This window comes from Terrapene carolina, unplaced genomic scaffold, assembly GCF_002925995.2.
Source record: "Terrapene carolina triunguis isolate 2854851 unplaced genomic scaffold, T_m_triunguis-2.0 Scaffold194, whole genome shotgun sequence".
Lineage (NCBI taxonomy): Eukaryota > Metazoa > Chordata > Testudines > Emydidae > Terrapene > Terrapene triunguis.
The window spans coordinates 13,429,592-13,444,594 of NW_020664545.1; the positions used below are offsets into that span (position 1 = coordinate 13,429,592).

Below are 15,003 nucleotides of genomic sequence, written 5' to 3' on the forward strand. Positions count from 1 at the left end.
CACACACACACACACACACACACACACACACACACACACACACACACCATGAAACAATGGGTGTTACCATACACACTATAAGGAGAGTGATCAGTTAAGGTGGGCTTTTATCAGCAGGAGAGAAAAAGAACTGTTTGTAGTGGTAATGAAAATGGCCCATTTCCAGCAATTGACGAGATGTATGTGATGTTTTTTTAAGGATTTCACAGTCAATTTCTTTCATGATGCAATCAATGTAACGATCAAGGGTGTGGTTTCATCTGCTTTGTGGTGTCCAGTCGATTTTTTTTTTCCTTATGAGTGTCAATGGGGATGTGGTAATATGAGTGGTGTCCTCATTGTGAAAGAATTAATTGAATTCATAACTCTTCTAGACACCAATAATCACAGGCTGAATAGAGACACTGGTTTTATGGCTTATTACAACAATCTGTAACCTGCAAACAACCCTTCCCTAGCTGTCCTCTTCCCCCCCACCACCCTTCCTTTCCCTCCTGTGACTAGAGGGGTGTTCACAGACCACTTCACCTTGAATGACCATACGAACATAAGAACGGCCATACTGGGTCAGACCGAAGGTCCATCTAGCCCAGTATCTTGTCTTCCGACAGTGGCCAATGCTAGGTGCGCCAGAGGGAATGAACGGAACAGGTAATCATCAAGTGATCCATCCCCTGTCGCCCATTCCCAGCTTCTGGCAAACAGCCATTGGCTAAAAGCCATTGATGGACCTATCCTCCATGAATTTACCTAGTCCTTTTTTGAACCCTATTATAGTCTTGGTCTTCACAACATCCTCTGGCAAGGAGTTCCACAGGTTGACTGTGTTGTGTGGAAAAAAATACTTCCTTTTTGTATGTTTTAAACCTGTTGCCTATTAATTTCGTTTGGTGACCCCTAGTTCTTGTGTTATGAGAAGGAATAAATAACACTTCCTTATTTACTTTCTCCACACCAGTCATGATTTTATAGACCTCAGTCATATCCCCCCTTAGTCATCTCTTTTCCAAGCTGAAAAGTCCCAGTCTTATTAATCTCTCCTCATAGGGCAGCCATTACATACCCCTAATCATTTTTGTTGCATTTTGATCCTTTGAAATACATGTAACTTCTTATGCTAAACAATCTGTTGCATCTTGTATTTAGCTGTGACACTGTGTACGTTTCCCAGACTAAGGAAGAACTGTGTAAGCTCGAAAGCTTCTCTCTCTCCAACAGAAGTTGGTCCAATGTTGGTCCCCACATTGTGTCTTATAGAAACTTTAGACAAAATGTGATGTCTCACTGCTGATGATTTTTTTTTTTTTTTTTTTTTTTTTTTTTAAACCATAACACTTGAACTTTTTTCAAAGTTAGTGAACATTTTCATTCACCCTGAGAATTGACCTTCAGTGTCTTGGTAACACAGATTTGAATCTGAACTACAAGGGTAAGTGAAACATAGGCTTGTTGTGGGTTCCAAGGCCAGAAGGCACCATTGTATCTAGTCTGACCTGTATAACAGAGGCCATAGAAGGTCCCCAAAATAATTCCTAAAAGAGATCTTGTAGATGAACATCTAATTTTGATTTAAAAATGATCACTGATTGAGAATCCACCATGATCTTTCATAAATTATTCCAATCTTTAATTGCTCTCACTGTTAAAAATATGCACTTTATTTGCAGTCTGAATTTGTCTAGCTTCAACTTCTAGCCATTGGATCGTGGTATACCTTTCTCTTCAGACTGAAGAATGCAAAGCCTATTGGTAGCCAGACCAGGAGAGTGTGTGGAGTTTAGTATTTCTGAAGTTAGAAGGAATAAGATCACTGTGGCTAAAAGGTTAAAATAGCTTCAATGCTTCCAGTGGCTGGCATGAGAGTGTTATACTGGGAAGGAAGGATGGTATTAGAAAAATTTAGTGTGAAGTGCATGATATCACTTGAGGGGTGGGTGTTTGCATACCTTATTTATACATCAATATATTGAATCAAGGTACTCGGATTCCATGGTGACAAGTGTAACACAAATTTTAAATTTTTTAATGTTGAAGGTGTATAGGTATAGTAGTTTCATAAGTTTGTATGGAGCATGGCAGGACTACAGGGGTGGAAAATTTTGCATCTTATACTGTCCAAAGTGTAGGGATTTTTTACATTTTACTTTTAACTCAGAATTTTTTGGTATTCCAATGTTTTTAACACTTGCAAATCTCCTGAAAATTGGTGGTGGTACATATTTCCATCTAGAATTCCAGTTTAACATAGTGCTGCACTCTGGGTTAAATTTTAATCTTGTATGCTGAAAGGTTCTGCTTTATATAACTGGTGATGGGAGTGATTTGGTAAGTTGAAGTTGGAATAAATTTCTACAGGGAAGATTTAATAACGGTATGAGTGTGCTCATGGACATAGATTTCTTTTGAAAATGTTGTTGTAATTGGCCAGACGTAAGGTCATGCCAGTGCACCAATTCCTAGTTGTGTACAGTAGGGGCTTCCATCACTTAAGAATATTCTTTATGCCCATTGTTTTTAAATAACCATCCGCTTAAGTATCCTTCTGCTCAGTAGGAGCTGTTGCAGCCCTTTTGGCGTAGAGGAAGGAGTGCTAGGCCGAGAGCTGGGATTCTGAGTTTTAGTCCGAATTCTTACACTGATTCTGTGCACTTCACCGCCTTTGTATGTAGCCTTGTAACTCAGTAACACCTAGTTTAGGAGGCAGGGAAGTATAAACCCCCCCGCCCCCGCCCCCTCTCCCCCCCCCCACACACACACTGAGAGTTGCACAAGATAATGTCAAACAGCTGGGAAAATAATCTAGTCTCTAATTTCAGAGGGATAGCCGTGTTAGTCTGTATCAGTAAAAACAACAGAATGGGTTTTAGCCCGTGAAAGCTTATGCCCAAATAAATTTGTTAGTCTCTAAGGTGCCACAAGGACTCTAGTCTCTAATGTTGCAGACCAAGTCTCAGCCATCTAGCTACTTTGTTTTTGAGAATGAATGTGCCAGACCTGTGTGTTTGTCTGGGCTTTCTATAACCACTAGGCCCCATTTCCCTCCTGAGCCAGAAATAGAACCTGGCAATTCTGATTCTCAACGTTCCCAGATAGTTGTGTAAGTCGCTGCCCTTCGGGTGGCTGGCCCACATAGTGGGTAACAGCCTGAAACTGTGACCAGTTATTCATTTAGCTCAGGTAGTACATCTCTGTTGTGGATTAAAAAGTTCTGGATTCAAGTCCTGCTGATGACTTAAGTTGAGTGAGGTGGTCAGTATGACTTCCCATGAAACTTCTGGATTTTTTTCAGTTGTTTTTTTTTTTTTTAAACTTAAAAAATTGTAATAAAAAACCCACCCCTGTTAAAAGCATGCTTGAGTTTCAAAGTCAAGCCCTAAATTAGGAAATGCCAGAATTAAGGTTCTTATGCAATCTTAATTTGCCTCTTCTGTATGTATTATGAATGATTAAAGTCTTCATGTGATCACATGCTGTCAGTTCTACAACACCCATGCCTCATTCTGTATAAAGGCTGGACAGTGTATAAGGCAGAGGTTTGTAAGAAAATAACTTGTAGTTAAGGCACTGGACTGGAACCCAAGAGAACTGGCTTCTATTTCAGTCTCTGCCATAGATTTCCAATGTTACCTTGGGTGAAGCTGTTGCCCCTGCAATCTGAGTTCAGCCCCTTGCTCATATGTATCTTTTAACATAGTTTTGTGTATGTGATTTGCTATACATTGAAACATACCTAAAATCTATTTTCACTCCTGTTTTTTGTTGTTTCCCCCCCCAATTTATTGAAATGAACATCTGGGGGGCTTTGCAGTGGTTCAGGTTTGTTAGCTTGAGAGAATGAAATAGCCTGGAATTTTTTTGAAAAACACTGGAGTTTTCCTTTAAGAAATTAAGATAATATATAGTTTTGAAATAGCTACTTGTTTTCATCTTCCTAAAGTAAAAAGCTTTCAATTGAATACAGGCAGAGAAAGTTCAATTTATTTTAAAATGAAGTTGTAGACCTTATTTGTGATTTTTCTCTTTGCAGATATTTTATAGAATGTCTAATGGTTATGAAGATCACATGGCTGAAGATTGCAGGGATGATATTGGTAGAACAAATTTAATCGTGAACTACCTCCCTCAAAACATGACACAGGATGAGTTACGAAGTCTATTTAGCAGTATTGGCGAAGTTGAATCTGCTAAACTTATTCGGGACAAAGTTGCAGGTATAATCTAGTCTATAAGAGTTTTTGCTTTGTGGTAGACTGCTCAAACCCTTGACTAAATGCAATTCAAGTAGATATTTTGAATATCTGTGTATATTGTCTGCAGCTAACAGGAATGAACACAACTATATTTAAAGCAATGTTAAGATTAAGAAATAAAGTATTATAAAGTCAAGAAATTTCATAAATGAAGGAGCTAAATTCATCTCTTGGATTAGGAGGTGCAATTCATTAATTTAATTCAGACCCTGGTGTGAACAGGTCTCTTCAACCCGTAAATTCTTCTGCAATATTAACTTGATCTTATGAATAAGGTGAGACATAGACTGTGCAAACAATCAGAGTCTTCAAAACAGGAAAATACTACATGTGCAACGTGCCTTATATATTGTTGCAGGATAACCTTACCTTAAGGAAATTTCTTATTTGAGTGCTTTATTTTGTGACCTTAACATTGCTCTAATGCTAATTCCATTTTAACTTCCCAAGCTCTTTAAGGAAGAAGGCAGGATGGGGCTCAGGGAAAAGTAATAAACACAGAGCTGCTTAGACTTGTGGAACTTGATGGTTCTTTGAAATTCAGCAAATGTAATCGGAGCCGTAACTTTCTTGATACACCTCACCTATTCAGTTTATTAGCTAGCAAGATTCACTATCAGAGTTTTTATCAGCTTCTTGGTGTGGAAATAATGAGGTGGTTAGAGTATAAAGGCACTGCAATTTTTGACATGCTAAGTAGTTTCCTATATTTACAAGTTCTGCTCATCCTTGTTCAGAATCTTTTGAGTTTATAATCTGCTTCAGTAGGTGAGGTAGTAAATTCCTATAACCAAGTAGCTGTGCAGCTCACTGACTGTGGTTACATGTTTGCCTACACCCATGTCTAAGCATGTAGCTAACAGCCTAGTGGAATTTTCTACAGCACTTGGTGAATCCTGCATTTCAAAGATTCTTACTCGCTTCTTCAAAATTAGCCAAGTCCATATTGTTCATTAAGGCCTATTTACATACCAAGTCTGAAGCTTCAAAATTCAGTGGCTGAGTTATCCTCATGAATAAAAATTAATATTTGTACAGAATGTCAGTTTTGCTAGAGACGAAGCATGTAAAATTTTGTGCAGAAGGTGAATATTTTAGAAAGCACGCATGTGAGAACAGGTGACTACAGTGGAAATGGTTTTGCAACTTTAATTATAACATTGATGACTAGTATGACTTCTGATCCCTTTCTCATTTTTTCCAGAACTTTTCAGAGTCCCTCTTTAGCTGAAAATACTTTATATGGCATGTGGATATGTGGGTAGTATGAGCAGAACTAGTTCATGAGGGGTTTACACAGAAGCTTGACAACACAGGGATGGAGAAGACCTGTGATAGTAAGCCATACAGTCCATTTCCCAGTCAGTGCAGGACTGAATTCTACAGCACATTGTCCATTATTTTGTTCAGATTAGTTTAAAATGTCTTAAGCACTATAATTAGGACTAGACATTCCACCACATTCTTGGGGAATCTACTTTGCAACCTTATACATTAACTGACAGGAATGTTTTTTCCTGGTCAGCTTAATTGTTCCATTCCTTAATTACTCCTAGCTAGATAATCTTTGTATTAGACTAAAACACTTATTAACCAAAGACTGATATGGAAGATGGAGAGCCAACAGTGAGGCCTGTAACTGAATAGCAAGCCCAGCCACACACTTCATTCATCTGCTGGGGAGGAGGAATTAATCTCTAGATTTGCCTGAGGATCCAGCTGATGGGCTTGGTCTTCCACATCAGCTTCTGTCTCCTAAGCATCCAAGTTAAATCTGAAGAGCTTTCCATTTTCCTTTCTCTTGCCCACTCTTACTCTTTTGGCTTCTTGGAGGGAAGAGACTTGTCTCCCTCCTCCTTCCCTTTCCACTACCACTGCATCCCATTCTGGAGGGTCTGGTGTGGAGTTTCTGCTATTCTATCCCCTCATCTGGCTTGCGTTTTTGGATCATCCTTTGCTATGAATAGCTCCAATACTTGACTGTGTTTCATTACTTTCTCAAACAGCTATGGGGTGGAATCTATGAGCAGCAGCACAGACATTGGAGCTATATGCAGATTTGAGAAGACATTAGACATCGGTTAACATTTGGAAGATGATCTTTGCTCCTTATGATGGTGTTTTTATTTAATCTTGTTTTTTGCAGAAATGATGACCTAGACCTTCTTACGAGGGAAAACTACTTATTGTTAGCAAGTGGATTTTTCATCTCTTGGCAATTCCTGTCCATCTTTGATGTCTTAATCCTTCAAATACTGTATTTGGAAATTGTCTCACCAGTATGACTCTCTCTTCTTAGTTGCTGCTTAAATTACACTGCTCTAAAGCCAAAATGCTTCTGAAATAAATGTAGTCAAACTTTACTAATTCTGGGTCACTGAGAATGAAAATGATGCTTAAAATTGTTGATTGGCTCTAGTTTTCAAGATATGCTATTGGGTCAGTATATACGACCCTTGACTTGGGAATGGCGGAGGATAAGTGAGTTATAAAGGGAAGGGATCTCAATTTAAACCAGAAATGACTAAAATACATCTTTGACTGGATCTATGAATAAATCTATGACTGGGTTTGGACAGTACATGCTTTTTAGGCAAAACAATGAATGATGCAATCTGAAGCTGGTATTGCGTCATACATGATATGACTTGCATCATGTTATTCCTAGAAGTCATGAATGATGCAATCATAACGAAGCTTACATCACTCTGCTGAACAAATTGCCCTATATCAGCTCTAGAAATCATACAGTGTCGTGCTCTCTTATTTGTCAGTGTTTGATTTTGCAAAGGGACACATTTCTGTTTAGCCAAAGTGAGCAGAGATGCCTCGTACTTGTGTGAACAGTGCAGATAACTTCTGCTATGTTTGTGGTGAAGTGACTTTTGCACCACAAAAGTGCAGTATAACCACTATGGTTAAGAAAGCCTATCACCTTTATTTTGGCTGCAAAATTGGAGATCAGGACAAGAGGTGGGCCCCACACATATGCTGCAACACTTGTGCAACAAATCTTCACCAGTGATTGAACAGGAAAAGGAAATCTATGCCTTTTGCAGTGCCAATGATTTGGAGAGAGCCAACAGATCATACCAGCAATTGTTACTTCTGCATGGTGCCTCCAGTTGGGAAAGGTGTGTCAAAGAAGAAAAAGTGGCTTGTGCATTATCCAAACATTCCATCAGCTATACGCCCAGTACCCCACGGAGAAGGACTGCCGGTTCCTGATGTACCAGAATCATTCTCACTTGAGTCAGACGAGGAAGAGGATGAAACTTCTGGTCCTGAACCATCAATGTCACAGGACCCACATTTTCTCCCATCCTCCTCCTCTGAACCACACCTCCTAACACAAGGTGAACTGAATGACCTTGTCAGGGATTTGGAACTACCCAAGAGTAAGGCAGAGCTCTTGGGCTCCGGACTACAGCATTGGAATCTCCTGGCAGGTGATGTTAAGGTTTCCATGTTCTGTGACCGTCAAAAGGATCTTGTCCCATTCTTCTTCATGGAAGGTGATCTTGTAGCCTGCAACAACATCGATGGTGTGATGGCAGCCCTCAACATCGTTCACGATCCAGATGAGTGGAGACTGTTCATTGATTCATCGAAGACGACTCTTAAAGCTGTTTTACTGCATAATGGCAATGTTTTGCCATCAATTCCAGTTGGTCATGCAGTCCATATGAAGGAAACCTATGACAACATGAAATAACTTTTCGGGTGCATAAACTATGACCAACATCAGTGGCAGCTTTGTGGTGATTTGAAGGTTGTTGCTCTCTTGCTTGGTCTGCAGACTGGATATACAAAGTACTGCTGTTTTCTCTGCGAATGGGATAGTCGTGCAAGAGATTCCCACTACATCAAGAAAGATTGGCCACTCCGACAGTCATTGGAGCCTGGGAGGAAAAGTGTTCAGCATCCACCACTTGTTGAATCAAGGAAGATTTTGTTACCACTCTTACACATCAAGCTGGGTCTGATGAAGAACTTTGTCAAGGCCATTGACAAAACACAAGCAGCTTTCAAGTACCTCCGTGGAAAATTTCCAAGGTTAAGTGAAGCTAAGATAAAGGAAGGTGTCTTTGTTGGTCCTCAGATTCGTGAACTTCTTCGAGATGATGCATTTGACCATGCACTGCGTGGCAAGGAAAAGACGGCATGGAAAGCCTTCCAGTTAGTGGCAATAAATTTTCTCGGAAACAACAAGGCAGACAACTACAGGTTGTTGATGGAAAACCTCCTCAAGGCATACAAAAGCCTTGGTTGCAACTTGTCACTAAAGATACATTTTTTGCACTCTCATCTAGATTTTTTTTCCACTGAACTGCGGAGCAGTGAGCGACGAGCACAGCAAGCGATTTCCCCAGGACATTGCAACAATGGAGAAACGCTATCAGGGCAAATGGAGCCCATCAATGCTTGCAGACTATTGCTGGACAGTGACAAGAGATGCTCCATTTAATGAATACAAGAGACAAGCCAAGAAGCGCCGAGTAGACACTGAATAGGACTAAACTATGTACGGAATAGTTTTTTGCCTTTTGTTTCATAATAAATTTTATTTATATACCCCTTTTGCTGATTTTTAAAGTGTTACATAAACAGGACAGGTGAAATATTATCATGTAAAGCAACCATAAACACATGAAAAGACCTAGGTTTACAATTTATGATTAAAACTCTATCTACACAATATACATAGACAGACATAAAATGTAAAAACTTAAATATCTTAGAAACAGTAGCCAATCAGTTGTTTTAATTGTCATATTTGAATTCAGCACATCAAAATACATAATAAATAGCACATTTTATCTCTGAAGCAGACGACTTCTCAAAAATTGTAGACCAGTGTTATGTGAGATTTAGTTATTCTAATCTTACCTCATAAATTAATCCGTCTGACCACGTTTGTTGCTGTAAACTTTGTCTCTGGTAATAGAAGATCACACTTAGAATAATATGTTCTGCGCTGGTGTCACGGCTTCGTCACAGCTGGACACGAGCAAACTAGAAAGAGCTATTACATACCTAGGTTCATCCATATCTCTCTCTCTCTCTCTCTCTCTCTCTCTCTCTCTCTCTCTCATATATATATATATATATATGTATGTATATATATATATATATATGTTTAGGGTCAGAAAAGACAACTGTGAGCATAGTCTGGCCTGCATAACACAGGCTGAAGAATTCATATGGTAATTCCTGTATTGAAGGGAATTATTTGTCCCTACTATATAAATGAACACTTTCAGTAACTTGTGGTTGAGTTAGATATGCAACCTCTCTATTTAGACTTTAAGTGATAATGAATTTACCTCTTCCCTTATTGGTAATTACTCTTTCTTTTAAGAATTTGTCTTATTTCCAGTTTGAATTTTTCTAAATTTAATTTACAGGCATTGGATCTTGTTATGCATTCTCTGCTCGATTAGTCCCCTAGTATCAGATACTTTCTACCTCAGTAGGTGCCTATAGACTATGATCAAGACCTTTTTAAACTTTTTTTGCTTAGCTAAATTGAGCTTCTTAAGTTTCTCATTGTACGACATGTATTCCATTCCTTGAATCACTTTCTTAGCTCTTCTCTGAACTCTCTCCAGTTTTTTCAGTCTCCTTTTGAAGTACGAGTATCAGAACTGGATGCAGTATTCCAGTAGTGGTCTCCCAGTGCTGTATATACAAGTGATACTGTCTCCCTACTCTTAACTAGATCCCTGTTTATACATCCAAGGATCTTGTTAGCCTTTTTTGCCATAACATCCCTCTCGTCTTCAGGTGGTTTACTACAATGACCCTAAGTACTTTGCAGTCACTGTTTTCAAGAATAGTTGCCCATCCTGTAAATGTTGGCCTATGTTTTTGTTCCTAAAGCTATGAACTTGCATTTGGCTATATTGAAATTCATGGTTTCAACTTATTCTACATAATTTACCAAGAAAGCTAGATTACTCTGTGTGAGTTATTTACTACTACAATTCTTCAGTCATCTGCAAACTTTATGTGCAAAGACTTTATATTTTCTTCCAGATCATTGATTTAATTTTTTTTTTTTTAATTAAATGGCATAAGGCTGAGAAAGATGAGGCAGGAACCCTCTAGAACAGTGGTCCTTAAGCTATGGGGCAGGCCTCCCAAGGGAGGAGCAGGAACGTGTCAAGGGAGGCACAAGCTCTGTGTGTGTGGGGGGGGAGGAGGGGGGGTTATTTATATTTATTTTTTTGAGAGCTCTGGCTGGCTGTCAGTCCAGGTAGCTGGGGCTCGTGTAGAAGTGCCATGCACATCTGGGAGGTGGGGATAAAGGGGCAGCTGGAACCTTGCCACCCCGGGGCTGACAGCCGGAGCCCTGCCACCTGGGCTCAGGGTCTCCTCCCTCCGGCAGCCCAGGCTCTCCTCCTCCTCCCGTCCCTCCAATCTCTCACTAGGAAGTGACAGGACTCTGGCTGTCAGCCCTAGGTTGGCAGCAGCAGTGCAGAAATAAGCGTGACAATGGGGTGCTAAGTCTGTTGTGAAAAGTGATATTGAGGAATATGACTTTTCACATTGCCATCCTTACGTCTGTGCTGCTGCTGGCCTGGAGCTGCCTGCAGAGCTGGGCGCCTGGCCAGCAGCCGCTGTTCTCTGCTGTGCTTTCAGAACTGGGTTGCAGTATATGTACTTGGGGTGAGGGTAGTAAATTACTACAGATACAAAGAAGGGGCGACCCGATCATTCTAGAAGTACCCGCACTATTTGATCATTGCATTTTGAGATGTTAGCCTATTTTAATTTATCTAAAAGGTATCATATTGATTTAATGCAGGGGTTCTCAAACTGAACCTCACGACCCCCTGAGGGGTCTTGACCCTATTACATGGGGGGGGAGGGGGGGTTGCGGGCTGTCAGCCTCCAGCCCAAACCCCACTTTGCCTCCAGCATTTATAATGGTGTTAAATGTATTAAAAAGTGTTTTTAATTTATATGGGGGGGTCGCATCCAGAGGCTTGCTGTGTGAAAGGGGTCACCAGGACAAAAGTCTGAGAACCCCTGATTTAATGTAATGCAGACTTATTAATCTGAGGTAATAAGTCATGTGCCTTACAGATATCAAAGTATATTCTATCAAGTTACCTTTATCAACCAGATTTGTAATGTAGTTTAAAAAAAATCAAGTTTGCTTGACAACACCTATTTTCCATTAAGCTATGTTGATTGTCATTTAACTATTTTTCCGTCTTCTCTTTATTGATAGTCCCACATCATCTGTTCCATTATTTTTGCCTGACACTGAGGCCAAACAAATTAGCTTATAATTAGCTACTCATCCTGTTTTATTCTTTAAATATTGTCAGAACATTGACTTTCTTTTTGGTCTCTTGAATTCGTTTTCCAAGGTTTATTGAACTAACACCAGTGGCCTGCAGACTCTTGGGTGCAACATTTCCAAATCTGTTGATTGAAAGCTTTTAACTGTAGTAGAAGCTGCTTAACACCCTCCTTGGTTACTGCTGGAATGGTGCAGTTATGAGGTGGATACATTATCTAGCTTTGTTCCTCATACAGAATAAACATTAACCAAATGCTTTTACCTTCTGTGCATCATTGACTATATTACCATCATCTCAATCTAGTAAAGATCTGTATAAGTGTTAGGATTTCTTTTGTTTCATGATTCATAAAAAATATTCTTCCTTATTGTCCTTTGACCTGTTAGCCATTGATACTCCATTGGTACCTTTAACTTCCTTTATGAGTCAACTGCAATTCTTAACTTCTCGTTTATTCATTGCAGTCCATTTCCCCTTTTCCCATTTGCTTATTGCTGCATGCTGACTTATATTTTATTGTTCCTTTCATATCCTCTCAGCCAAGATGCCCCTGTAACTGAAGCATTATGCTCCCAGTCAGTATTTCATATAATTATTTTTAGCTTTGAGAAATTGGCCCTTTTACAATGCCAAGAATCTATATTACTGTCTGGGACTGTATTCTGTTTTCACACAGCAAATAAGATCATGGTCACTTGTACTGAGGCATCTGTTAACTCTTTATTTTGCTGAGCAATGCATCTTTGACCCTTAAATAAAATTCTGTAAATAATCTTTGTTTAGTGTCTTTTTTTTGAACCCTTTTTGCTAACAAATGGCTGTCTTTAGTTACATTTTCCATATACACCTCTACCCCAATATAACGCTGTCCTCGGGAGCCAAAAAATCTTACTGCGTTATAGGTGAAACCGCGTTATATCAAACTTGCTTTGATCATCCGGAGTGCGCAGCCCCCCCCCCCCCCTCCGGAGCACTGCTTTAACGTGTTCTATTCAAATTCATGTTATATCGGGTCGTGTTATATCGGGGTAGAGGTGTAGTTAAAAATCATTGCCAGTTATCCTCATATGTACTGTTGAAGAAATTAGTGTTTAAGCAATGTTATTAACTATTTTTCTGTCTTTCCCATTACATGCACAATTCTCTCATTCAAAATGGCCATGCTTTCCCAGAGATTAATGGCTTTTAAGCTACTTGTGCCTAAGTAGAGAAGGAACTGCTTTCTTAGAGGGTAACATCCAGAGTTGCCTTCCAAAGTTTTAGTAACTAGTATCTAAAACCACTACTTTAGGGCATAATCTAACCTCTAACTTCTGGGGTTTAGGAGGAAACTTCCCTGGGAGCAGGTTGTCCCATATCTATTTTGGTTTTTTTGGTATCTTGTGGCCAATGCCAGCTTCTTCAGTTTTAGAGATAGGATACTGAACTAGATGGAGCACTCACCTTGAATTTCTGTGTTCTGTTGGAGTGGTTCTGCTTCTGTGCTTGCTTCAAAGCAATCATCTGACTTCTGTGCAGAGTGTCTGGGCTGAGGGTTTTGTCCTGAGAGCCTTTGCATTGCTTAGTTGGTTGATTAACTCCTCAAAGGAGGTTGAACTTCCAAGTGCTGTTTGATTGTCACATCACACTTGGAGGTCTTGGTGACTGGCTTGGTTGGAAGGTTGGGCACCATGGAAATTTATCCTGGCTTGATGCAGAAAACTCTACTTCTAGCCTGTTTTGTGGATATGTAACACCCTTGTCTTGATATAATTCATGTCAATGGTTGCCCAAGGTTCATAGGCTGTCCCAGCCCCCCTTAACAGTGCTTCAGCCTATCCCCTAACTGGGGGCAAAGGGATAGTGCTGAAAAGGAATATGACTGTTTAGAGTGTGATAGCTTTTGAGGAATCATCAGCCCATGTAAATATCCACTGAGGCGGAAGACAAAGGCAATGTCTGTCCAGGATGATCTTCCTTTTGCCCACTTCCTGAAGAAGCAGCCCCAATGCACTTCCTAAACCACAAGCCCATCCTTTCTCTTCCTGTAGTCCCCTGCTTTATTTGTTACGCACCTTTGAATGAGGCAGGGGTGGTGTGAGGGCTTCAGATAACTGCCTCATTGGGGGCATGGCTACCCATTCAGTGCTGCAGCGGCACAGCTGGACTGATGCAGCTGCAGTGCGTCTGGTGAAGACGCTCTGTCAATAAAACTACCTCGGCGAACGGCAGCAGCTATGTCTGCAGGACAAGCTCTTCCACCAACATATACTGTGCACACAAGCACTTATGTCAGTGTAACTTATGTCGCTCGATGGTGGTTTATTCACACTTCTGTGTGACATAAGTTATGCCAATATAAGCTGTACTGTAGATATAGTCTTACTATGTATTCTAGGCATTGATTGAGGCCCAGGTTCTGTGGGGCAAGAAAATAACGTGGTCATATCATTGGGGCAAAATTAAGGAAGAAGGGGCAGCCTTTATTATGGCAAATTTAAATGATTTCCTCCTTTAAAATAACTGTTTATTTAGGAAGTAGTTTAGCAATTTTACAAATCTCTCTACCACACAAGCACCACAAGTGTAATATTAACAATTACAAAAAATCATTTTGTTTAGAGAAATCTTATACAAAAATAGTCATTGTCATCAAGGACTTTTTTGCTTTAAACTGAAAAGACAGTTCTTCTTCGAGTGATGGTCCCTACTGTATTCCAGTGAGGGCTTATGCATGTGCACCATGTGTTTGGATCTGGAGATTTTTTTCAGGTAATAGTGTTCATTGATCTGCACATACACCCACGGCTTGCCTCATGGTTTTGTCTGAGGTGATAAAGGGCAGACTGGACCAATAATGTCTCCGGTTCCTTCTGACTGCCACATGGTCCAGGTCGGAACTATTAGTGTCCTCTTGCGTGTGATGCACTTTATTTAAAAAAAAAAAAAAAAAAAAAGTGTACATAGTTTTACAGTTTTTACCATTTCTGTAGATTTTATAGTAGTTTGTTAGTAGGATCGGGGTTCCTTTTTGGGATGTTTTATTCCCAGTGAACACCCACCACCACCCATGTGCGGCTACTGGCCTATGCAGAGAACCCCAGGCTTTAAAATCTGCACCTCCTGCCTGCGTTCCTTCTTGGTCAGATATGAACATCAACACTGCGTCTACTGCTTGGAAGAAGCCCACATTTCATCCAGGTGCAGTATCTGCCAGTTCTTCCCAAGCCATACCCAGACTCTCCACCTCCAGAAGTACCTCATGGAAGTTGCCATGAGACCTCATTTTGACCCTGGCCAGACAACCCCACTGTATGTCAACCTGAGGCTACCAGCAGTGTGCCTTCAACTATGAAGTTCAAGGCCGGCACCAGCAGTACCACCATTATGGACCATGCGCATGGGCCTAGTCAGGAGATAAGGAGACATGCACATAAGCATGGCAGTAAGTCTTCCTC

General features: G+C 40.2%; 1 protein-coding gene across 4 annotated transcripts in view; it reads left to right on the plus strand.

Annotated features, from left to right (window-relative positions):
* ELAVL1 (ELAV like RNA binding protein 1) overlaps window positions 1–15,003 on the plus strand; it is a 96,716-nt gene that overhangs the window by 40,206 nt on the left and 41,507 nt on the right. For all 4 annotated transcript variants that reach the window (XM_024203232.3, XM_024203234.3, XM_024203233.3 and 1 more), the window contains exon 2: window positions 4,028–4,211. In XM_024203232.3, the coding sequence (XP_024059000.1) occupies window positions 4,040–4,211 (172 nt within the window). In that variant the 5' untranslated portion in view covers window positions 4,028–4,039. The remainder of the gene's footprint in view (window positions 1–4,027; window positions 4,212–15,003) is intronic.